The sequence below is a fragment of the Chenopodium quinoa genome, unplaced genomic scaffold, assembly GCF_001683475.1.
Source record: "Chenopodium quinoa cultivar QQ74 unplaced genomic scaffold, ASM168347v1, whole genome shotgun sequence".
Classification (NCBI taxonomy): Eukaryota; Viridiplantae; Streptophyta; class Magnoliopsida; order Caryophyllales; family Amaranthaceae; genus Chenopodium; species Chenopodium quinoa.
In genome coordinates, this window is record NW_018744878.1 from 5,318,563 (window position 1) to 5,343,985 (window position 25,423).

Here is a 25,423-nt window from a genome sequence, read left to right on the forward strand (position 1 = left end):
TTATTTGATTATTTGACAAATGAACAAACTAATGGTTGTTCATTTCACAAATGAGCAAAGAAATGCTTGTTGATTAAAGAAATATTTGCTCATTTAATTTGACAAATGAGCAACTAACTATTTGCTCATTTGACAAATGAGCAACTAAGGGTCTGTTCTCATTGACTAAACTGAACTGAAAATTATCGTATGAGAACAGGCTCTAAGTTTTTGTTCATTTGTTAAATTAGCAATTAAGTATTTGCTCATTTGACAAATGAGCAACTAAGATTTTGCTCAATTGTTAAATTAGCACTGAAGAAGAGGAGAGAGAAATCGTTGATCTTCAATTTTTAGGGCCTGTTCTCTTACGATGAAATTCAGTTCAGTTCAGCTCACTTCACTTCAGTTCAGTTCAGCTCAGCTCAGTTCAGCTCCTAATTTCCTTCTCTTATAAAATATTCATTTCATTTCAGTTCAGTTCAGCTCAGTTCAGCTCAGCTTGGCTCAATTCAGTTCAGCTCAGCTTAGTTCAGTTAATGAGAACATGCCCTTAGTCTCCATTGTAATCCCACCTTCAAGCTTTGATGAGAGAGAAAAAGGAGTATACAAATTGTACGTAATTTGTTTTTTAATAATTACATTATTGCATCCTTAATATAATTTGGGACATAACAAGGGTGTTTTGCTAATTATATTATGTTGTCCTTGTGTCTTTATCTAAAAGTTCAGTTCAAACTTTTAGATATTTTGAAAATGGCATAAAACTCTATATAAAAAGGTAATTATTGACACAATTTTGGCACTGGCTGATTACATAATTCTATAAGCAAAAAACACAAAAAACTGCCTAAATTTACAGTATCTTTACATTTTAGTTAATTAATAATAATACATTCAAAGGTTCTCGACGACGCAAGACATTGGGGCTCGTGCTGCAGCTCATATCTTCACTAGGGTAGGATTTGCTATAGCTAGAGGAGTGGGGGCCCAGATTGTATCTCGGCTTCCCACTAATTTATTGTAGGTTGTATGACTTTTGTTTTTGAGATATAATAGTAATAATAATAATAATAATAATAATAATAATAATAATAATAATAATAAAATAAAAAAATGTACAATTCAGCCACTACTAATCATGAAATATCAGCTGGACATTTGTATACAATATTTTCCTGAGTTCCTGCACACATATCTTGCAATTTTCCACAAACAAATCATCTCCAGACCTATGAGTAGCATATGCACTGAGATTAATCTTCAGGAGAGAATCGGTACATTCAACAAGACTGGCAAGAAAGTCTACGATATATACATCGGCTCTAAAGCCAGACAACTTGACCTCTTTAAGGTTCTTATGTGGAGACATAGACGGCAATTCTAGTGCTTCCATTTTCTTGAGAGAAGCTTTTGTTGATGAAAGCTACAAGCCACACAAAGAAAAAATAAAATCAATTAGGACCAGGAATAGGGGAATTCAGATTGACATGTGAAAGAAGTAGTTACATTTAGCTCAAGTAGCTCCAAGTATGGGGATGCACTGATTATAAAAGCCGCTACTTGGCAGCATAGTCGTATTGAAGATGAATTTGCATCCAACACCAGAGTTTTTAGATTGCTAAATACACAAAGTTCCATGAAATTACTCATATCCTGCACAGATGACAAACATATCCGTCATGAAAAATCAGCCAAAAGATAAGAAAAAATCAGTACGCTCAATGACTTTGCTTCTGCTTACCTCAAAAAGAGCAACTGAGACAACCATAGATTCCAGCTTAGGTAGATAAGAGGAGAACTGGTTGAAAATAAAGTTTTTTCCTCTAGGAAATATCGGGTGCATATCTGATTCAAAACCAGTTTCAACTGATAGTCTCAGGGATGCAAGCTGTGGAGCATCCTTAATACTAGTACATAATCTTTTCTTATAATCTCCTTCATAATTGAATGATACAAGATTTGGAGCCAAAAGTTCCAATTTCTTTAAGTCAAAACAATCGTACAGCTTCAGTGATTTAAGCTTTAGGTGAGGAGCTGTATTCTTAGCATTAACTAGCCCACGATTATTCCTCAAATAAAAATTTTCTAGAGAGGAACAATTGTATAAAATTATGTCAAATACTTGGGTCTGAAAGGTTTACAGCCGTAAGACGGAGATCTGTTAAAGACACAAAGCTTCTAACATTGGGAGAGGAACGATTTGATATCATCATATCCTCTCGAGCAAACACATGGAGAGGAACATAATAATTGTTAAAACCTTCATGTCTACGCCAACTCCCAAAGTTGAGTTCAAGCTCAGAAACACGATTTCGAGTTGCAAAGGCAATCCATTCATCGATATGAGACTTAAATCTCTCAGACATTGGGTGCACAATCCTGAATTTATCTAACTTTCCACCATCAAATTTCTCTAAAACGTTGTTGACTCTATGTACAAGTACTTCAGGGTAATAATTTATCTGAAGAAAACCAAAGTCAAGAAAAGGGTATGATACCCAAACATTAGTCCATCTCTTTGAAAGGATGCTAGTTGCTATTGCTTCCTTCAATGTTAATCTTGCCACAATATTTGACAGGAGTTCATCTGACAATTCACTAATCCGATCTTTCTCTTCAATTCTTTTCAATTTCTGTATAATCCCAACACAATTGAAAAAAAAAAACATCAATAATGTTGCAAAGCACAAAAATTTAATCATAATACCATCAGTTTTGTTTGTTGCCAAGAACAAAACTTTAATCATAATACTATCATTTTATTTGTTGCAAAACATAAAATTATAACCATAATACCATCAAATGTTACCCTAAATTGACATATGTTGCAAAGCTTACAAATTTAACCATAACCCTCGATTTTATTTTATTTTTTTTATTTTATTTTTTGGGCAACCCTCGATTTTGTTTCTAGCAAAAACACAAAAATTAAACCATAATACGATAAATTAGATTCAAAGCACAAAATTCTATCAGCTTTGTTGTTAAAAAATTAGCTAAACTAACCTTTAAATTACGAAATAGAGGATGACCCAGAACACTTGAGTTGGCCATGGCTTTCGATTGTATACAAAATCTTCGATCCCGATCAGTAAATTAATGCTGAAGAACTGATAATGAAATAAAAAAGAACTTGAATTGAATTAAGGTTACTTGAATTTTTGTCAATTGAATTGAACTTTTTTTTTTTTTTTTTTTTTTTTTTTTTTTGTAAAGAATAGAATTGAACTTCCGAAAACATGATACACAGGAAACCAATATAATCTAATATTATATATATAAAAGAGAGTTTTTTCCCGAGTTTCTAGAGAGCCACATAGGATCTAATTTTCATATGTCACGTAAGCAAAATTGGCGAATGAGATTTTCCAATTTAAATTAATTAAATATAAAATATTATCTTTTCATATTAAGAATTTTATCTAAATATATAAAAAAATTTAGCACATAAATATATGTATAAAAAAATTATTTTTAAAAATTCAAACAAACTCGCACGGGCTTCATCTAGTTGTATAATAAACTAATACAAGTACTTCGTAACAAGATAAAAAAACTACTTGTACGAGTATTAGGAAACATATAACTAGTTACTTTGGAGTAAATCATATAATTAGTTTCCTTTTTTAAGGATATTTTCCTAAAATCAATAAACTACCAAAAATTCTCGTTAAAAATAAAATAAATCAATACAACCCCTTCGTTCCTGCGCAATATTTGGGTCAAATTTTAATTACTTTGACTATAGAAGTATGAGTATGGGATATAAATTTCCAATAATCTAAAAGATATATATATTTTTTTTTTAATAACTTAGTCATGTAGAATTTTTTTTAATTCGTTGTAGGTAATAGATATAAAATTTATATCTTGTCTAAGGCATCGTCGTTCACTTCACCTTACTTTATAATAGGTATTTTTCTATATCAAACAAACATATACTACATATAAGGTAGTATAAGGAATATTGGAATAATGTAAAACTCCAGTTTTCCATAGTTCATATCATTCTACATCATATATTTTTTTTCCTTTGAAAGATTTTTTTGCTCCAACCGGAATTGTTACATTTCCTTTTATTTATTATTTATATTTTTTTTTAGAATTGTTGATTTATTTATAAAAATAACACTACAATTCAATAACTATAAAATAAAAATTAAAAAACCTTGATTATTAATTGTCACAAAAAAAATATTCAATTAAATTTGTATAAAACATTATACCGTCAAAGTATGCTATAAAACATTGTGTCAATCAAAACATGCCAACAAAATAGGGATATATGGGGTACATAAGTACATTTCACGGGTTATAATTAACATAACATTTTAATCTTATATAAAACCCTATAATCATTAAATATTGCTTCTTCTTTTTTAAATAACTTTTGATTTTTATATAAAACCCTATAATATAAAATTCAATGGAAAAGAAAATCAAGTATTGTTTCAATTAAAAATATTGATTTTTATTATTTTTAATTATTGTTAAATTAACATTATAATTTATAAATATGCTAAGTAAAAACCGTGCATTGCACGGGATTTAAACTAGTTTCCAATAATCTAAAAGATATATATATATATATATATATATATATATATATATATATATATATATATTTAATAACTTAGTCATGTAGAATCTTTTTTAATTCGTTGTAGGTAAGAGATATAAAATTTATATCTTGTCTAAGGCATCGTCATTTGTTCACTTCACCTTATTTTTGCTTCACTAAAATTATTTTTAGTGAACAAAGAAATAGGCCAAGGCTTATAATTTAATTGGTTGAAACATACCGCTTCAAACCCTACTAAGCCTACTACCCTCTTCTTTTCACCCGAAACAAGGCAGCCAAAGTCCCCGCCACCCTAAATACCTCAATCTAACGGAAGCTCCTAGAACCACACTGTTGCCGTTGTCCTTCAGGGATGCCTCCTACGCTAGGGGAAATTACATTTAAAATGGGAGTAGCGAAACTCTTCTCATTTCTATTACTGAGATCGAGCTATGAAAGACGTTCAATGAACAAGACTAGACAAGAGTGAATCATACAGAGGCAGAAGTCGAGCTAGGAGGTCTTTCTTAAGTGATGATTGAGCATTTTTTTTTTATTTTATTTTGAATGGCACTATATATATATATATATATAATTTTCTTACAAAATATACTCTCCTCTTTTTTCCTCCTTTCTCTCTCCAAAACCCTAGCCTCCATTGTTGAATTTTGAAGGGGCTTCCATCGATTTTAATCAATGGAAAACCCCCATCCTTGTTTCTTTATTGTTTTTTTAGGTTTATAATAATGCTTCCTCCTTTTGGGAGGAACTTTTCTCCCTCGAAAGAAAGGGTTTCCGATCTCCTTCGAAAGACAAGGGTTTTTCGACCTCCTTCGAAAGACAAGGTTTATCTCCTCTTTTCGAGGGAGAAATTTCTTAGTTTTGAATCCATGGTAGCAGATCTAATGGATTGTCGTGAAATTATTTCGTTGGTGAAAAAGTTATCAAGTTTCGAATACGAACAGATAAATCAGAAGGAAAACATCCTCACAGCTACAAAGGATCGTTAGATTGTCTCTCCAACAAGGCTGTAATTTTCAGCGATATAAGCGGGAGATGCTCCGCAGTGCAAGATCTACTCGACGATCGTAGTTTTTATGAAGGAAAATTCTATTTGATTCAATATCTTATGTATTTGTTAACGTCGAATCTCTATTGTAGATGTCGTATGACTTTTAATTAATGAAATATTTTTTCTATTAAAAAAAATAATATATATATATATATATATATATATATATATATATATATTTATATATGGTTGAGATCCAATGTGAAGGATTTCAAAATGAGAAGAATGAGAAGCAATCTTAATCGTACAAATGAATCCAACGGCTCACAATTCACCTGTACAAAGTGCACATTTAACACAAAAACATATATATACTAGTTTTGTGCCCCTGCGATGCTCGGGTTGTTTATGAAGTTTATTTAAATTTATCCAACGTGGCGCGACACTCAAATTTTATTTTATCAAAAATAAAACTCTAAACTAACAATTTTATCCTAAAATTCTATCCAAATTTGATTCAAAATAGAATTATAAACTAACTTTTTTATCTTACGAAGTCTATTTGAACCTATCCAACGTGGCGCGACACTTGGCGAAAAGTTAGAATGCCTTCGCCAAGTGTCGCTGCCTTGTGAATTGGCTAAAAGTTTTAGCTTTATATGTTAGTTATATGATATATATACACTTTCATTTTCACATTTTTATTATATGAAATTCCACAACGATAATCATCTTAATGATGGAGCGAGGGTCCTTTTTTTTATTTATTTATTTTTAATTTATAGGATTGGAGGGTCTTCTACTAATATCTTAACTACCATGTTATAGAGGGTATCTTCCCAAAATGCGTCTTTTAAGGTTATATATTTTTTACAGTACTAGTTTTTGCCTTGTGTAATGCACGAATTCATAATAATAAGATATTTAAGTAATAACGGTCAATTAATATGAAGTTAGTTTAAATGAAAAAACTTATATATTATTTTTTTTTAAACTTGAATTTATTTGTAGTGGAGACAATAAAAAAATACTCCCTCCGCCCATAATTATGTGCAACAAAGGAATATTTTATATCTCACAAATAATACCCCATTTGTTGCACATAATTGTGGGCGGAGGAAGTATAATTAATTTACTTTTAACTGATTTAGACTCTGCTCTACATGATGTTATAGTATTATACGTAATGTGCCGTATTTTTTTTTTTTTTTTCTAGTTTCATGTAAAGTGGGAGGACAATTTTGTTGCTAACCATCACACAAAGTTTATTCAGTTTGGTGTTGATGAGCACATACATGGGTAAACCATAGCCTTTATAAGTTTTTCCCGTATGTTTGTATGGACAAAATTATAACTAAATAATGCATGAGATTTTGTGGTGTCACAAATAAAATGTATGGACAAACTATTAATATACACACTAATCATTGTGGTAGAGTTATTAGTGTTTATTTTGAATGAATAAAAATAACTTTAAGTACGAACACATTCAGTTGAATAGAGGAGAAGACAAGTTTAGACATTATAAAATAGATGAGTTTTCGACATTAAATCATCTTAATCTGATCTAGACCTCACATGCATAACTGCATAAGGATGATAATTCATCTCTTAGCTTATGAGTTATGACGATGATGTACGTTACTGATTAATTATTGTTTGCCCTTGATATTCACTCGACACCTTTTTTTTTTTTTTTTTTTTTTTATTTTATAAAAGCAACCGATGATCGGCCACCTGTGGGACCGACTCCCGACCAGGATGTACCGGCAGCTACTCGACCGGCAGAATACACAAATTAACTACAAATAATTAGAAAGGGTAAAACGACATCTTATTGCTATGTTGTTTGCCTCCACTTGACACCTTAATGTGCTAAGGCCCCTTATTTACAACTTTATATATAGTTGTCAATAATCCTATAAATCTATAATCATCTTAGGTAACTTGTACAAATAAGATTACTTTTTGTGTGAATTATTTATAGTTTTTTTTTAATAATCCAGAAAATAATAAAGCTTAGTTAAGCTATCAAAATAGGCAAATCTATTTATAGCTTGGTTGTAGTGAATAATATATTAATCAACTTTCATTAAACAATTACATAAAATCAAAGCCAACATATTTTTGTCCTCAAACCTCTCATCACCTCTTTCCTCATAATTATACAAGTTTGTCACAATTCACAAACACATACAAAATAGTATATAATTGGTTCGTGTTCTTCCGCTAATATTAAATCAATCCGAAAGTGTAAGATATTATTATCATTTTCTATTAGCCATTTATATTGTTTTATAACAAAGTATTAAGAAGGAATAAAATTCCACCTGAAACATAGTTTGTTCTCAAAGGAAGAACTTTATGTGGCAAGAAAGTGGAGGGAGGTCTATTTCAATAATGTGCGCAGTACTAACCTAAGCTAGTATTACCATACGTATCATGCAACATTGAATTGTCCCCATCAAATTGAGCTCCCAAATGAAGTACTTATGTCATATACTCGTGTTTTCCGATGATAAATCATGTGCTTTTATAACGATAAGTAACATTTTTTTCGTGATATATACTAATATCTATATTCTCTCTATTTCAGACACATCTCAACGAACATTTTAAAAAGGCATAACTTACATCTTATATACTCTTTTTGTTCATAATTAATGAGTTGATAATTAATTCGAACAAATTTTACTGTTCTATATACTCCAATATGAATCATTGTGTATGGAATACTACACTAAGCTATTCATCAAGTTGTAATTAATTTGTGATTATATTATTTATATAATCATAGGTTTTATTAACTATTGACATTATTTAATGAACACAGGCCACTTTTCTAGTGCCCCTTTTTCTCAAAAGGCCAAAACCATAGAATACACAAAGTATCTAGAAAGCTTAACTAAGTATCTTCCTTCAATAAGGTCATTTTAGTAATTACACAATACCATGCCAAATATTTTTTTTGAAACATAAGTATTTGACAGCTATAAATACACACACCCTTTAGTAACCTCCTCAAAACACACCAAACAAAAACAAAGACAAAAACAAACACAAACACAAACAAACACAAATACAATGAGAGAAACAAACACTACTTCTGAGTGGAGATGGAACTCTCCAACACCCTACCTCTTTTGTGCAGTGGTGCTACTCATGGGGCTTATTGCAACTGCATTGCTTATGCTTGCTTGTTCGTACCGAAAGCGGCCGGTCTCACCCTCGACCTTGTTCGATGGGGAGCCGGTCGGATGGGAAACGGCCGGGGTTCAATCAAGCACCGAGCTCGATACGAAGCCCAAATTTGTTGTGATCATGGCTGGAGATGAGAAGCCTACCTTTTTAGCTGCACCAACACAAATACATGCTGTTTCTTCTAACCACATTTGTAGATGTGATTCTCCCGTCTAAGCTCTTAGACGTTAATTACATTCATGTTGTTTTAGATTAGCTAGATTTTTTTAAAAGGTGAAATACCCATTTTATGTAATACTAGTACTGGTTTTTTTTATGAACCATTACTAAACTTTCTTGCTACTTGATTTAGAATGATATGGCTCATAACTTTTTTACACTCGTACGTAATTACTCGTAGCATCTAATTAATTGTCACGTTACTAGTTCAATACAAAGTGGTCCGTACACTCTGAAGTATTTTCATGAATACACAATTTATCTAATCCAGAAAATGCTCTAAATGACTAATAATCTAAGGAACAAAAATATTGTTGGTAAATAAAAAGAAAAGGGGGTATGAATTCTGAACAGAACTTTTAGACGCAAGTACACCATAATATGATTAGCAGGATACCCAAATTAATTTAAGAGGAAGATGGTGATTATATTAGTAAACACACATGCATCACCTATTTGTCAATTTCTCGCTTTACTTATTTGGTCAAGATCATAAATGACGTGATAAATTGAACAACATACATAACATATTATTTTTCCGTCTCTAAACTAAAAAAAGGCTAATTTAATGAGTGGAATCCTTCGACATTATGTCATCATTCTAGAGAGATTGAGAGAAGCAATACTTGTATTAAACAATGAACATGTTAAGTAACTTTAGACTGAAATTCCTGGTCATTCCTTTTTTGACAAAGGTTCTTATGATAAACTAAACGCCAGCCCTTGAATTATATATAGATATGATTATTATAAAAGGAAATAAAACCATCAAAAGTTGCACAATTTCTAATAGCTTATATTATCTCAAAAGTTTTATATTGAACAAATTTCATATATTTCGGACTTACAATAACTTATTGTAATAAGATTAGAGTAATTTTTGTTTATTATACATATATATATGGATGGCATAATTTATTTGAGAGTAACAACTAACAACTCTAAGATCACAATAAATTACAGAATTCCAAAATTATTTCAAAATTAGTTATTAATCCGTAAATTATTGTAAGGTCGACTCATACATCTGGAATAAGACTTTTTAAATGTTTGTAGTGGGAATGTGGGATGCAGCAACTCGAAAATGAAAATCGTAAAAGGTGGATGAAAAGGACAAAAGAAACAAATAGAGTACTGTTGAAGAAAGGAGACATCTGTGGGTGGTAAGAAGGGGAAAATTCATTGTGCTCCCACTGGATTAAATTATGCTACGGATATTCTCTATTTCATGTATTATTAATAAAGTAACTTTTGATAAGCATTACATTTACTACCCTTCATATCTAATAAAATACTCGTAAGTAATTTAGGCATTAATGCATTTTTTTTTTTTTTTTTTTGACAGAAGGCATTAATGCATAATTTAAACTTGTGAATCATATAAAATTCATATAGCAGTAAAAAACAATTTTGATGACCAAAATAGTTGCATCAGAAATTGCAGTAGAAAAGGTATTGGATGTTAGAAGCGGCAGCATAAAAGCCAAAATTAGCATGCACCAAGTCACCAACTACCCAAGTTGCTTAAACATAGCACTTGCTTGATTTTATTTATTTATTTTTAATTATTTTTTTTTTAATTTTAATAGTTTTTTTTTTTTTAAAGAAAATTTTAATAGTTTTGCTTTGACTTTTACATTATTTACATATATTAATTTGATGATACCCGTCAAAAATAAAGAGTGATGTCTATGTATCAAAAGTATACATAAACGTATTTGTGGCACACGCATCTTACTCCTACAATCCTACACATGCCAAGTTAGGGCCTCTTCTATTCAGCTTAATTTCAGTTCAACTCCAATTAGTTTAGTTCAGTTCCTAATTTTCTTCTCTCATAAACAATTCATTCTAGCTCTATTCAGTTCAGTTCATTTCTCAGTTCAGTAAATCATAACATGCCCTTATACATGTACTCCGTGTTAATTAACATGTACCCATTTCTAATAACAGTTAGTGTTCAGTGTTCTTCTCGACTGGATTTCACTTATCTTATTAAGTTATTAGTCATGAACAACTACGCAAATACAATTCACTTGGACCTTAGATCTTTAGGAAAATGAGATTGAAAAAAGTCACCACTCACTAGTCACAGTACTCAGTAGTCACTAGACTATGATAACAGTATAAATAAAATGCTAGCAATTCAAACCCCTAATCATAGTCAGAGATTTATATAAAGCAAAAGGGTGATTTAAATGCCTCAAGTATATTCTCATATTCTTCTGTACAGTTAACATGACAACTCTCTTTAGTTTAAACAATCACATGCAAGTCACTTTGTAGGATGGAGAACTAACTAAATGTCATTTGACAAGGAAGGTTCAGCAACAACATGGAACTTATGCAGATCCTTCCGGATGTTTTGTTTCAGGACAAGTTATTATCAGATGTGCATAACCTTGAACGATGATTGAAACGAGACTAGTTTAGAGGAGATAGAAACTTCAGAATATTCTTTAGGTGATATATCTAACCAAACGAGAAAAGAAAAAAAAAACATGGAAATATACAATGATAGACGATGAATACTCTATCAGGAAAAAACTCTAGATACAGTACTAAGCTTATGTAATCTCCCTCAACCTAGCTGTAGCAGGCTAATTAACCTAATTTAACACCAGGTGGTTGTGGACTGGCGGTAGTTGCCTCTGATGGAAGTGTTTGGATAGCACTAGTGGAGGCAGATAGAAGGGTGCGGAGGGGAGGAGAAATGGGTTTGTGTTTTTACTCTACCTCTTTCAAACTTTGGAAGCATCAAGTCTTTCTTAAAGGGAAGGAATTTCGAAACTCGTATTCCCCCAAATTCTCTACCCCCGATCCATATCCAGATAAAAGAAAATGGATCGATCACTCTCGCCCCTTCTTTTCTGTTATCTGGACACACTACAAATAAATAATAACAAATACAGTAGACAATAAGGGTGAACATATCACTTCTTTTATTGAGAAGAAGGAAGAAATCCTAGAGAACACTAGATTCATACTCCTTCCCAGCATCACTACTCCAGCTGCAAACAAGGCTCGTCACTTTCTTCCAGTTTAATCAAATCCCAGTAGATTATATATGCATCCTTTCTACAGAGAACTTTTATAAGCAGTAACCATGCTGATTAATGATTTTTAAAGACATCAATAGTACGAGAAGATTTTCTCAAATCAAAAGAGTCAGTGAAATATAGTGTGGTATGCCATATGCTAGTAAGAGTCAGTGAAATTAGAGGAAGCAAAGAAAATGTACTTAGCTTTTCAAACAGCTTAAAAATTGAAGAGCTTATCAATGTTATACGAAGTATAAAAAAAGGGACAAATACCATCTCTAGAACTAAGTATAGAGATTGGACTACAGACTATGACTATCCCCAGGTTATCCGAAATTCCGAAGCCTAATACTACTCTCATCCATCATTTGGGTAATTTGGCTATCTACGTTTCTAAGCTTTTTGATACGAAGAGTACTAAATACCACACCAAGTTTCCAAGGAGAAATGTATAAGCTTCAGAATCGAACAAGGGCAGAGGCTAGAATCACTTGTGACACATGCAGGTATTAGGTTTTCTTACCAACAAAAAACCGAAACATAAAGATTGGATAAGCTTATGCACCGCCATGAAAGAGGACGATAACCTAGTTCTACGAAGAAAGCAAAACAAGCAGAATTTCTAGCTCTGTAAATGGACAAAAGGGAAGGAAATTATGGGCTTCACCACAGATGAATACAAATGACCTATGAATATATGCATTCCCAGTTGTTGGAAATTCCTGTTTCAGCCACCAAATCACAAGCAAAAACCCAATTCCAATTTCCATAATCTATACAAATTCCACCACTCCACCAGCCACCACTTTATCTAGTCGTGACAATAAACAAGGGTAGAGGCTAGAAGGATTCCTGACACATGTAGGCATTTGGAGTTTTTTATCTACAAAAAAGCGAAACAGAAAGATGGGATATGCTTGTTGCACCGACATGAAAGAGGTATACCTAGGATCTATCTACAAAGAAGTCAAAGCAAGCAGATTTCCTAGCTCTGCCAATGGACAGAAAGGGGTGGAAATTTGGGCTACTCAAATAGTAAACAACTTCCTTTGCCATAGATGAATGCAACCAAAATAATACCATTGTAAACCAACTTCAATACATCAAGTCAACTATACATACAAACTAAGTAGAGCTAACAGCGTGTAATCTTGACCATTTATCAAATATGTTGTCTACATATTGCTAAATCCAGTCACATAGTGTCTCTAAAAAAATACATTCTGTAAATCTGTATATAAACTACCCAAGCTGGGTGTTTTAGTACATCCAACAGTAGCACCTTCGTGGCTGAAGGAAGATGGAATGGGATCAAGAAAAGAAAATAATAATATAAGACCAATATGGAGTGAAAAAAAGAATGGAGTTAGCATAACTAAACTTATCGGAGGGGCTTGCAAGCAGAACTGACATGTACGAGTAACTCAGATGAATCTTTGACTATATAACACTTTCCAGTTACCTTATTTCTGAAAGAGAGGGATTGTAATCATCTACAGGCCAAAATTGCACATCTGCACAAACTCCATGTCATTATCCACATACTTGCTCCATAACTCCTTGTATTGATTCATTGCAATATCGAGCCAAGGCTTCATGCTCCCGCTAAAATGAATGACTGCTGCATTAGTAATCTCATCCATGCTCACGCTTGGATTATAACCAAGCCCAAGGACGTGCCAAGATTTGTCCAATGTCTTTGTTTTCAAGTAGAATGTGGCCAGGCCAGCTGGAAGAGTTCCTAGCTGCCACAAGGTATTGTCTTCATTCTAGAAAACAATAAGAGCAATGAAGTCAAAAGAGGATCCAGCTCAAGACACTTGAACATTAGCATAGAAATATGAATACTACAACTACAAGTCAACAACAACAACAACAACAACAACAAAGCCTTAGTACCAAAATACACAAAGCTCAAAAGAGAGGTATAATCATACCAAGTTCTGCCAGTAATGGTACTGCTCAGTGCATTTCTCACGCCTCCAAGCATCTAGATCAAATATGTTCATCCCATAAGCCCATGCACAAGCTTTGGGGTTAAAGTTCTCCCTAATTAAAGGATGAGAGAAGTTCAAGTACTGTGAGTACCTATGGAAGGACCCAAAGCATGTCTCAACAGCCCCATTCACCTTACTATCTAGGTCAATGTTCCATAAATCAGTCAAATCTTTCTGAACCACAACATCATCATCCAAAAGCACGATACGGTGCAGATCAGGATACATCTCAGGCAAGTAAAATCGAAGATGACTCAACATCGACAAGTACTTGGTATCTTTAGTAGCATTTTCTGCCTGATTTTCAGAGTCACGAGTTTGTGACTTTGCTGATTCCAGTTGTCTAAGAATTGGCACATATGATGGATTCAGAAACTGGAAATCTTCCACAGCTTTCACTTCAACATGGGCTCCTCCTGTGGCAGGTCTCATCTTGAACCAAACCTTCATTGCTGCAACAATCTTCCTATCTGTCACCACGTGAAAAACATGCTTCCATGGCTCTTTTGCATTCTTCACCACAGAATTCACAACAACTGATACAGCAATGACATTCTCTGAGAATATCGCATAATGATACAAGGTTGGGTCCTCAAATTCAGGTTTCGGCTCTTCATCCTTATACTTCTCTGGATGGGCGATTCTCTCTCCAACAAGCCTCATAGCTAGACAATGAAGACTTTTAGGCACAGATTTTGCAGCAATGTAGCTTGCAATTGCACCATTCTTTTTCGCTTTAAGAAACTGCTCATGAACTGCAAATATAGTGTCCTTTAATTTCTGAATCTTCAACTGATTGTCATAAGACTCTTTAGCTTCAGCAATCATCAACCTTGCGACCTTCACTTTATCCTTCACTTCCTTCTCAAATTGCCTCAAGACATCCTCATCCACAGTGCCTGCAGTCTCAAACAAAGCAGCACGATAAGCAGGTTTAGATATCATGTCTGTAAAATTCTGGGCCAGTTCGTCATACAGCTTAAGCTGCCGAGAATTATCGAGTTTCAGCTTTCGTGCATAGGCAGCATATGCATTAACAAGCATGACATGATCATGGGCTTGTTTATGAATCAAGTCCAGCCTGGTTTTCAGAGGATCTGACTTCAAAGCTAGAAATGATCTATGAATATATGCATTCCCAGTTGTTGGCAATTCCTGTTTCAGACACCAAATCATAATAAAAAACCCAATTCTCATTTCCATAATCTACACAAATCCCACCACTTTATCTAGCCGCAATAGTAAAACATGTAGAAGACGAGACCGAACTAGATTACGTGCTTATCCTACACAGCTAAATACCATTTTCACATCAAAATTCCACTCCACCATTAATCCCTTCAAAACTAAAGAAGAGAACACAATCAAACAAATCCTAGCATTCCCCTTAACAAAGCTATCCAATTTATTTCGCCGAATCTCCCTATATACACATTCTACAACAAAATCCCACGAATTCCTACACCACAGAACAAGCTAACTCTCTACTACTAATACTGAGTTCAATTTTAGCAAATACCCACAATTGCTTTACAACAACAACCCCCTCATACACACTAATTACAAGAAAAAGAAACTCAATTTCAATTAAATTACTTATTCTTCCATCAAAATCACTCCATAACACTGCCTAAATTAACAATAAAAATCAACATTAACAAAGATCTGATTCTAAAAATGGAAAAAAGCAAAAACCAACTAATTCAATGAGCTAATAAAATCAATAAACAAGCAATTCAACGAAAACAGCATCATAAATCATCAAATCAAAAACAATAGCAAAATACAAGAGTAAAGAAAACATACAGGATCTGAAGAAGATGGGTAAGAAGGAGAAGTGAAGAGAAGCTTAAGAGCAGCAAGGAAGAGGAGAGAGAAAATGACGGAAACGAAGATCGGGTATGACATTATGCTTCGTATACCCATCAAACCCGACCCGGACCCACCTCTTCCTCCTCTCCCAGCAACCGCCATTGTTGCACTCCTTTAGAGATCTCAATATACCCTTTTCAATGGAGGATCCAAACTCGAATTTCAGAATCTGGGTTTTTGCAATTGATCAGAGAAAAGGTGTATTTGAGTGTAAAATGAGAGTGAGAGTGAAGAAGATGAAGAAGATTTTGGGTTTGGGTCGGTGGTTTTACAGAGGATTTTTTTAATTTTTTGGGGGAATTTTTGATGAATTTTTTTTATTATTTTTCTCTATCGATCTACCATGTCGGTAGTGGTTGCAAACTTTATGTAATCGATTATTGTGTTTTTTTGCTGTAATTTTTGTTTGATTTTAGTTTTATGTAAGATTAAATTCTTTAATTTTGTAGATTTGTAAATTGTTTGTTTACCATGGAATTGAGTAAATTAATAAATACACTGTAAGTTGTTATTTTGATTTATCAATAGGAGGTTAATCGGACTTTGTATTCGAATTTGGGTGAAATTTGGATGGCTCGTTATTAATGGAACTTCAATCTAAAAGGTAGAGCTTTTTCGGGAGTTGGCCAAGGTTCATACTTGAATACGTACGAGTATATATTTTAGCCCAATGCTTTAATTGATTTGACTTATTTTTTAGATTAAAATTTAACATAATACATAGTTATTTTTTATTTAAGTGTCAAACATTTATTATAAAGTATAATACTGTGTATAAGCGTTTTACTTGTGTGAAAATATAACAAAAAAAAAATTTCATATGAAACTAATGGAAATAATGTTTAAAGATGATATAACATAATAACTAATTAAGTCTAAAGAGCTTGGAAAAAAAAAGAGAATGTTTGAAGTTGGAAAATTAGGGCAATCAGTCAACTCTATACGTTCTAGGCATGTAACCTAATTGAAGTTTGATTATATCGTGAATATGTTAGTTACCATATATTTTGATAATATCAATATTTTATATTTATACTCATATAAATACAAAATTAAAATATATACAGTCAAACTTGTGTATCGATAAACGTGTCCGATTACAATAATGCAATTAAGAAAATGCATGTAGACATGTAGTAATTCTCAATATATAATGAAGGATTGCACTTAATGACCACCACTCTTGGGTTGATCTGGTGGCAAGTCTAAGAGCATGAATATCCTCAATATATTTTTATCCTCTTGTATGAGGTTTTAGCTGATGTAAAATACATCCTCTTTGATATTAGAAAATGCTAAGGATCTTCAAGGGGAAGAAGATGCTCAACAATCCTTAAAGGATTCACCACCTAATCTTTTGCACCAAGAGGACGAAGAATTCAATACTCTTGTCCTTAAGGACCAAATTGACATTCTTGTTTGTTGAGTAGAGTACTTAATTATTTTTTATTTTGGACCGGATTTTTTCACTTTATTTTCACTTGATTTTTTTTTACTAAACTATATTTATTGACTCTCTAGCCTCCATTATATTTGTTCTATTATTGAACTAATTAGTGAATTGATGTTTTTTCCCCTAAAAAAACTTTTTTTTTTTATTTTTTTTTTGTACTAGATACGGTATCATTTCTATTTTAAAAAAAAAACGTATTCTCCCGTCACTACAAAGCCTCTTTCTATTTACCACGTAAAAAAGATGCTTTGTACCACGGAGTACGTATTAAGGGATAGAGGGAATATCATCATTTTTTTTAAGGCAAAGGGACCTTCATTCGAAACTATAAAAGCCGTGAAATCATCGTTTTTGTCTTTCCCTCCTTCCTTAAGAAGCTTCTTTCAGCAAAACATCTGCATTACTCGTTGCAGCAGGTAATCAAATCTCTCTCCTTCTAATATCATATGATTTGCATTTTTATCCCAGGGTTTCATTTTCAAATAATTCATAAATTTCTGTATAATTTATTCAAAACACATCATGAAATTCAAGAATTTGGTAAAAATTCAGTAAATTTTGGTTGATTGTTACTAATATACTACGTACATTTCATTGATTTTTAATTACATTTGCAATTTAGGTTCGCTGATGTAGTTTTTATGAATTTTGATTCTAGTATCTGTATTATACTTGTGCAATTTTGAGTTCATTCAATTTTATAGCAAACTACTTATTTGTTTATATACTTGTCAATTGTTGCTGATGAATGGAGACTAGTAGTTAAGTAGAATTAGCTAGTGGAGTGAACTTTAATTGGATAATGGCGGTCGGAAAGGCGCCGGAGTTTTTCTAGGGAATTCTCCTCTCCTAAGGAGCATGCTGTAGAAACATGACTGCTACTTTAGGAATGATGGGTGTAACAAATAAACAAGTTTAATTTGGGGATACTGAGCAGCGATATTTCTTTGTATGTGAATGCATTGTCTCGAGTTTTTGGAATTGGAGAGGATTGTTTGTTTGGATATTGCTTTGTAAATGGCAATTGAAGGAGCTAATGTATTGATTATGAATGTATCATTTTGAAGTCGTGTTGATTATACTAGGCTGAAATTTTTCGTAGCTATTGCTATGTGGTTTTCCTTTCCCTTCATACGAGGGGTGGTTGGTTTTTTCACACTAGAGTAGATCTTTTAATTTGGCATCAGACTATACAGGGGTTTATTGTATATATTTTACCAATCCTAAACCAAGTAAGCGTTTTCTCACATGACTACATTCTCTACAAAGTATTCTTCCTCTTAGACATCTTTTCAACTTGTTATACCTCTTCAATTCACACTAGCTTCATATTTGAATCATCTTAGGTGCTGTCCATCTCAGCTCCGTTTCCCTCCCAAAAACCAAGCCACTGCAGTAGCTCAATCCCCTCAAAATGGGTATATGATTACCTGTTCAGAGTTCTATTGCAATATTCAACCTATTAAGATAGCCTAAGGGTTGTGTAGATGTGTGGGCTTTGCTGTAGGAAAATAAAAATACAATGCCTTCAAGAATGTGTAAGTTGCAACCAATATATAGTTCCATCTGTTATGTACATTCTTATTAAGAATGATTATGTTTTAAGTGGAGATAGGTTTGTAGAGAAAACTGGTCACAATGTATTTGCGTAACACAGTTTACATACTATTACTAATATTACGAGAGTAAAAATTAGCAGTCTTTTGCTTCGGCGGAAAAGAACTTGTGGTGATGGATTTACTGATAAGTTATATTGATACTACAAAATAAAGTACACTAAGATTGACTTTAATTATATAGCAGTGAATTCATTATTTGCAATTTTAGAAGTATTCTGATGAAGATTTAGATGGCTTAATGCATGGAATTTATGGTTAATGGAAAAATCCATGGCTTATCTATACATTTCTGCTCTTGAGAGTTCCTAGAGCCACTTAATGAGTTCATTGCTCTTAGAGTATAACTCCTTACGTTGCCCAATCTCGATTCATCCAAATCTTTCATTGTTGTTCTATATTTCCTTTTTATTTTAACAATCAATATTTCCAGGGAGGTGGATGGGGATATAACTGATGTATCTTATAATCTGTTCCTGATTTGGAGAAGTTTGGTGGTTCTCTATGTTGTGCTTGGTTTCAAAAGAGGGTTCAAGATGCAGAAATATTGTTAGTGAAAGAACTCAACTCTTGAGAGTGATTGCCTTTATCCATGGGGATAGCAGGAGGTTCTGTTATAGTATTGGTATTTTGTTCGAAAAATAGTACTACTGTATTGGGTTGGAATGTGCAGTGTTAAGGCTCTTTTCTTTATGGTTTAATTTAGCCCCAAATAGAGTACTAAACTGTTAAAGTTTGACTAATTTTTATTTTTTTTATATTTGGATGAAGCAAGTGATAGAGTTATGGGAAAGAGAATGTTGGAAAGCTTAATTATATTGATGTGATTCCATGAGTATATATAGTACATGATTAAGCAATATAATACGACTAGATACATTGGAGTACTTGTCTAGGAACATTAGCTAAGAATAAGGGATATCTTTGACTATCAATCTAAAGAGTAAATTAAGGGATTGCTAATTATAAACAATATCAATAAATATGATTTGATCAAATCCTTTACAGCAAGGATTGTATGGACATCTATGTTTAGAAAATTTCCAGCTGTATTCTGCACGTGCCAACATGTTTCATGTTATAATTCGCCAATATATTTATTTAACTTCAGGACTTCTTACTAGTTACTACTGTGATCTTTTGCAACTTATTCTGCCAATCTTGTTATAGCTTAGCTTACCTAATCCCAGAGATAAATTCATATTTGCATTTCCATATGTATAATGGTACTACCTATTGGGATTTTGGGAAGTAATAAATCTTTTACATTGTAGTCTGACATTTCTTAAATATTGTAAAGATCTATTGTGATGCAAATTCTAAGCTAGACTTAACAAAATTTTGTCAAAATGATAGGGGTTCTTGTCACCAAGATGTTCAGCAAGGGAAGGGGACTATCCCTCGTACTTGGAGGTTTCCCTGAACTGTAGCAGCCTTTCTTTTCTCTTCTATATATCGACGGAGTAAGATCATATTATATTGGACTAATGTGGATTCTAATGCTAGTAAGAGGATCATATTGAAGAGTAAGTTTATTTTAACAATTCCAGTGCCAAATTCTTCAGTGGATGTTATTTAGTCACCTCATACTACTATAAAATAATTGTATAAAGTGTCCTTACGTGTTGTTCTATTTTTTTTTTTTTTGTGTTCTACCCGGTTCACCCTTTTAGGCTAATCCGAATTCGGGGATCAGTTTTGGGTGGTTAGGTTCCAATCCCCTCCCAATTGTTGTTGCGAGGGATCGAACACAGGTCCTCCCTACCAAGTGTAGTCCCAATCACCACTACACCAATATCCAATTGGTTAAGTGTTGTTCTATTCATTGCTGCTATACCTACTAATTAATGTACATATAGAATGTGCTGCCTGTTGGTCAAATTTACTAATACAATCAGATGTCTATTTTAGTATTTGCTAACCTTTTCCATATTTAGTACATTAATTCAATTCTTAATAACTCTTTTGTACTTCTCGTAATGCTTAACATTATGAAAAGTCAAGGAGGACAAACACTAGGAACAAAGAGGGAGTTACAATTTATGGTCAAAGATTAAACTTGTATTCTAAAAAATTATGCAAGATGTTTATTTTAATTATCAATAGTAGCTAGAATTTTTAAGAAAAGTTAATTGTTTATAAATTTTGTTCATCTACCCATGTACTCCATACTAGTTTAAATTATGTTACTGATAGTTTATTAGTCTGTATAAACTATTAGCTTGGTATCTGGTATCCCTTTTATTTATACTAAACAATAAAAGGGGTTATACTAAACTCTGAATTGATGGCTCTTGATTTTTAAATAAAATAAAATAAAGGAAAGTTACCAAATTCGATTTCTAAAATTGCGAGCAATTTTTATCCATTTATGTAAGTACCTCTTCCATTCTTTTTTATTTTTGGTTAGTTGTCTTCCCTGACTGAGGATCAGGAACCCCACCACCAAGTTGCCAGTATCTGTTTAACTATTACTTACATGCACACAGTACCTATCATGCGACTATTCTTGCATCAGATTTAGACACCTGATATGATGAACTCTCATTTTTTATTTTTATTTATTTATTTTTTTATAAATTTTAAAAATTATTTTCAGGCTATTTCCTATGTTTGATGCAGATGGGGACTGATTGTGATCAATATTTAAGGATCATGGTTCCTGACGGGAAGATTTGGGTCAGTAATCTCATAACTTGAGGCTATGGTTGAATGACATTCTTGAATCTTCATAAATAATTTTATGGCATATCTGCATGATTACATTTTTGTAGCGTGGTGTCACTGGTTAGATGTGTATTAAGCTTGTCTGAATGCATTTGTGAAACTCTGATTTTATTGAAAAAGTCTGAAAAGAAGCAAATAACATGTAGCATCTCATTATATGTATGATAGTGGCAGGAATTCTCTAGATGTATTCTTGCCTGCACTAGTTTTCCTCTAATAGGATACTGCTTAAAAAGAGGCAGAGACAATGACTAATTGACCTAACCCCATGAAGAGGTAGAAACGGATACAAAAAGGTAAAATCATAGTCATCCTAGAGGTAGTGAACCCATGGAACTTTAGGTCTAGTTTGGTGACTCATCTTCAAGGTAGGCTTCATTAGCAACCTCCTCTAAATCTCTCAGAGCGGAGTAAGGGCTACTGAGCTGCATGTCAGTAATCATCTGACGAAGTCCAGAAGCTTCTTCTTTAAGTTGAACATTCTCTTGAAGGACGCGGTCGTGGGACTCTGTAACATGGTTCAGCTTGTCAATGAGCTGGTGATTCTCATTTCTGAGCCAAACAACCTGGGACCAGAGCTCATCCAGGTGTCTCTGCTTGCGCATACGTGATCGACGTGCGGACTCTCTGTTGGATATCATCCTTCTTTGCTTCCTCTCATTAATAATACTTAACTGTTGCTCATCAGCTTCATCTGATGTTGAATTATTGCTGAAACATGATGGAAGTGGATTGAGTTCATGAAGCTGTGGACCAATCTGGATATTGTATAATAGGTTGGTGTATTTGTTGATCTGATATGAAGATATATCATTCTGCGCCATACCAGAAAAGTTTGGGTATGAGCTTTGGCTTGAAGGATATAGATATTGAAGGCCTGCAACCTCATTAGACTGCATGGTGATATGTTTAAGCTAGAAAACTTGAAATAGTTGAAAGGAATGCAAAGTATAGCTGAATGGAAATTGATTATAAAAAAGAAATGGGTTTTGAGAGGGAAAACCAATGAAAAATATGAGACGGGAAGGGAAGTGGGTAGCTAGGTCTTATATAGGGTGGTAAAGATAGTAGTGGACATAAGTAGTAAAGTTATTTGAGAGAAATTATGTGGATTATGTCTGTGAATTTGTAGTATTTCTTCAAGTATTTACAGCCAGTAAGCATTAATCCTTCAAATTTCTTCAATGGATCATATAGGCACGCGTTATGTGACGTATTTACCCCGTTCAGTTGCAGACATACATTGACAGATTAGAGTTTTTTTTAATGATTTTCATGTGAAAAAAAAGGCTGCTTACATAAGAGAGAGAGAGAGAGAGAGAGAGAGAGAGAGAGAGAGAGAGAGAGAGAGAGAGAGAGAGAGAGAGAGAGCTCACTTATTTGGGGACATTATTATATTTGTGATGAATTTGAATGGATAATGAAAGAAAGGAACCAAATGGGGTCACGGAGTCAATTTTTAGAAGGTGGACTTCTGATGCCAATCAAAGCTAATCTAGATGGTTTTTGGATCTCATAACTCTTTGAGCTTACTGTAGAGTATGACGTATTTGAAGAAGAGGAGTAAGGTTAATAATAATATTAGGAAGCTTCTTTTTCTTCACTATATATATTTAAAGGACTTAATGAGTCAGCCACTCACAAGTTGTTAGCAAATCTTCATATAATATAATCCTATTTTGGCTTTAACTTATTTCATTAAAGAACTTCATCTGTAGGCATGTATCATTATGTGCAAATATATCGTGATAGGATGCTTTAGTCATTTTACTTAAAATAGAACAATGCATACCACAATAGGAAGGGTTCCCCATACTTCATTTTGCTGCAACATGCAGCCTCAAGTTATTTAGTAATGCTGCTATAAATTTATAAGGCGACTATTATATTGATTGTCACAGAAGGTCTCTAGTGTTCAAATCAAGAACACCGTATCGTCATGTAGATAGCTAGATGCAAAGAAAATATGTATAAGGTGCATTACAGGTTTACAACTATTATAAATTATTGTTACTGTACATGTTAATGGCTTTGAAAAACTGTTTATTAGCTCATGCAATAAAATTTCCAGTTTTGTGCTGTGTATGCTAGTTGCTTAATAAAGACAATGCTGACAGTGGTAGGTAACGTCATCTCCATATCGTTGCTTTATTTTGCATTTCCATAGATGGAAGGGTAGGTGAAATTTTTGCTACAATGTTATTACAGAAAAACCCAAATTATTGCAACCTTTTTGGCTATTCGCACCCCTGCTAACAATGGTTTAGACGTACGATGGTACATTTTTGAATTAGTTTAACAAATCGAGTTGGATTCCTGTACCAGTTCTGTGTACCGAAGAATCATGAATTAGGTAACATTGTCCTGAATTGGTTAATGATTATTTTGACTTTCAGGCAACAAGTCTTTAGTGCATATATTCCATATATATATATATTTTTTTCATGAAACTTCCTGTTAAACTCCCTGGTTTTGTTGGATATTGAGGGGAATGGAATATGTTATCGTAGATAAGCTTGCTTTATTTGATCAGAGTGGACATTCTCAAAACTGTTTGTACCTCAGGCCCTTGAATTTCAAAATCATTACATGATAAACTTGGATTAATTGACAAAGTGCACATTGGATTGCAAATCATTGTTATGACCAAGTTGAATTAGTATTTAATGACCTTGTTAACCAATCAGGTTGCACTTGAATTATGATCAAGTTGATTTGCACTTTTAATCTTCGAGTTAGTTTTGCAGGTTTAGACAGGGTCACATGGACAAGTAGTATTTGTCGCAACCATATATCGGAATTGAGGTTGATAAAAATCTTTGTTCATAAGATGGTGGGAAGGGACTGGCAGTTGTGGATGTGCTTTTAGAAGAAAAAAAAAAAAAAAAAAAAAAAAAAAAAAAAAAAAAAAAAAAAAAAGACCTCCACTATGAAATTGTGACCTGAAGTAGAATCCTATGGAGGTGAGTCTTTCTCTACTGTAGGTTGGCCCAGATTAAGTGCACTGTATTTTCAACAAGATAATTAAGGCAGATGTAGACTAAACTTTCTTTTGTTGTCTTCTTGTGTTTTCTTTGATCATCCCTCCTTATTCAAAATTTTTATATATTTAAACTTTTTATATTTCTTTATTTTCATATTCTAGTAACATTTCCACATTCCACCTGTGCGTTCTGTTATTGAATACTATAGAAAATACTTGTGTATCTATGTTCTTCTGTCCAATGTACTTCTTGCCCACATAGTACTTAGCTTTTACATGTTAGTTGCTCCACCACCTGGACTTAATTTTTTTTTTTTTTTTTTAAAGAAACTGACCCCCCAATAGTCAAAAATTTTCCAGTTCACATTGTTGCTCCAATTATATTGTAACTTCTTCAGGTTTTACTTCTGCATAATTTATTCGGGGTGCTATTTCACCTTGAAAAAATGTGTTAATGCTCTTTGTTCCTTGAAACTTGAATTAGATCTTACTGCTAAGGTTTACTTTTTGATGAATGGAAAAATATTTAGACTCAAACCTGCTCATGCATTTGTACTTTATATTTTTAATGAATGGATTTGACATTTGGTAAATTAGCCTGTTCATCATACTGACATTCATATGGATTGGTGATCCGCTGCCTTTGGTGTGTGCATACAAAATGTTCTGTGGTAATTGTTTTATATAACAGCATTGTTGGGGTCATAAGGAGACATACCCTCACAACTCAGTTAACATGTTTTGAGTGATAGATCAACA

The 25,423-nt window shown here is 33.0% G+C and overlaps 5 protein-coding genes across 5 annotated transcripts; 1 reads left to right on the forward strand and 4 right to left on the reverse strand.

Annotated features, from left to right (window-relative positions):
• Positions 1 to 1,080: 1,080 nt before the first annotated feature.
• On the reverse strand, positions 1,081 to 3,241 carry LOC110705734. The gene is made up of 4 exons (XM_021883653.1): positions 2,989 to 3,241; positions 1,724 to 2,615; positions 1,489 to 1,635; positions 1,081 to 1,405 (listed from the first exon to the last, which is right to left on the reverse strand). Exons 2-4 carry the CDS (start codon positions 1,823 to 1,825, stop codon positions 1,115 to 1,117), a joined length of 540 nt encoding a protein of 179 aa, XP_021739345.1. The 5' UTR covers positions 1,826 to 2,615; positions 2,989 to 3,241; the 3' UTR covers positions 1,081 to 1,114.
• On the reverse strand, positions 2,097 to 3,036 carry LOC110705270 (F-box/LRR-repeat protein 25-like). The gene is made up of 2 exons (XM_021883111.1): positions 2,989 to 3,036; positions 2,097 to 2,615 (listed from the first exon to the last, which is right to left on the reverse strand). Exons 1-2 carry the CDS (start codon positions 3,034 to 3,036, stop codon positions 2,097 to 2,099), a joined length of 567 nt encoding a protein of 188 aa, XP_021738803.1.
• A 5,398-nt stretch (positions 3,242 to 8,639) lies between the features above and the next one.
• On the forward strand, positions 8,640 to 8,972 carry LOC110705271 (protein GLUTAMINE DUMPER 6-like). Its single transcript, XM_021883113.1, has one exon. The coding sequence runs from the start codon at positions 8,640 to 8,642 to the stop codon at positions 8,970 to 8,972; it is 333 nt and encodes a 110-aa protein (XP_021738805.1).
• A 4,099-nt stretch (positions 8,973 to 13,071) lies between these two features.
• Positions 13,072 to 15,987, reverse strand: LOC110705735 (probable galacturonosyltransferase 9). Its single transcript, XM_021883655.1, has 3 exons — positions 15,820 to 15,987; positions 13,954 to 15,168; positions 13,072 to 13,785 (listed from the first exon to the last, which is right to left on the reverse strand). The coding sequence occupies exons 1-3, from the start codon at positions 15,985 to 15,987 to the stop codon at positions 13,510 to 13,512; spliced, it is 1,659 nt and encodes a 552-aa protein (XP_021739347.1). The 3' UTR covers positions 13,072 to 13,509.
• Positions 15,988 to 21,772: 5,785 nt separating this feature from the next.
• On the reverse strand, positions 21,773 to 23,001 carry LOC110705736 (basic leucine zipper 43-like). Its single transcript, XM_021883656.1, has one exon. It carries the CDS (start codon positions 22,578 to 22,580, stop codon positions 22,026 to 22,028), a length of 555 nt encoding a protein of 184 aa, XP_021739348.1. The 5' UTR covers positions 22,581 to 23,001; the 3' UTR covers positions 21,773 to 22,025.
• Between the last annotated feature and the right edge of the window lie 2,422 nt (positions 23,002 to 25,423).

Coding starts and splice junctions, on each gene's coding strand:
- LOC110705270 (XM_021883111.1), bottom strand. CDS start 3,036: ATGGCCAACTCAAGTGTTCTGGGTCATCCTCTATTTCGTAATTTAAAG. Junction 2,616..2,988: donor CTCTATTTCGTAATTTAAAG/GTTAGTTTAGCT, acceptor GGGATTATACAG/AAATTGAAAAGAATTGAAGA.
- LOC110705735 (XM_021883655.1), bottom strand. CDS start 15,987: ATGGCGGTTGCTGGGAGAGGAGGAAGAGGTGGGTCCGGGTCGGGTTTG. Junction 15,169..15,819: donor ACCCATCTTCTTCAGATCCT/GTATGTTTTCTT, acceptor TGTCTGAAACAG/GAATTGCCAACAACTGGGAA. Junction 13,786..13,953: donor ACCATTACTGGCAGAACTTG/GTATGATTATAC, acceptor ATTGTTTTCTAG/AATGAAGACAATACCTTGTG.
- LOC110705736 (XM_021883656.1), bottom strand. CDS start 22,580: ATGCAGTCTAATGAGGTTGCAGGCCTTCAATATCTATATCCTTCAAGC.
- LOC110705734 (XM_021883653.1), bottom strand. CDS start 1,825: ATGCACCCGATATTTCCTAGAGGAAAAAACTTTATTTTCAACCAGTTC. Junction 1,636..1,723: donor TCTCAGTTGCTCTTTTTGAG/GTAAGCAGAAGC, acceptor TCATCTGTGCAG/GATATGAGTAATTTCATGGA. Junction 1,406..1,488: donor TGGAGCTACTTGAGCTAAAT/GTAACTACTTCT, acceptor TGTGGCTTGTAG/CTTTCATCAACAAAAGCTTC.
- LOC110705271 (XM_021883113.1), top strand. CDS start 8,640: ATGAGAGAAACAAACACTACTTCTGAGTGGAGATGGAACTCTCCAACA.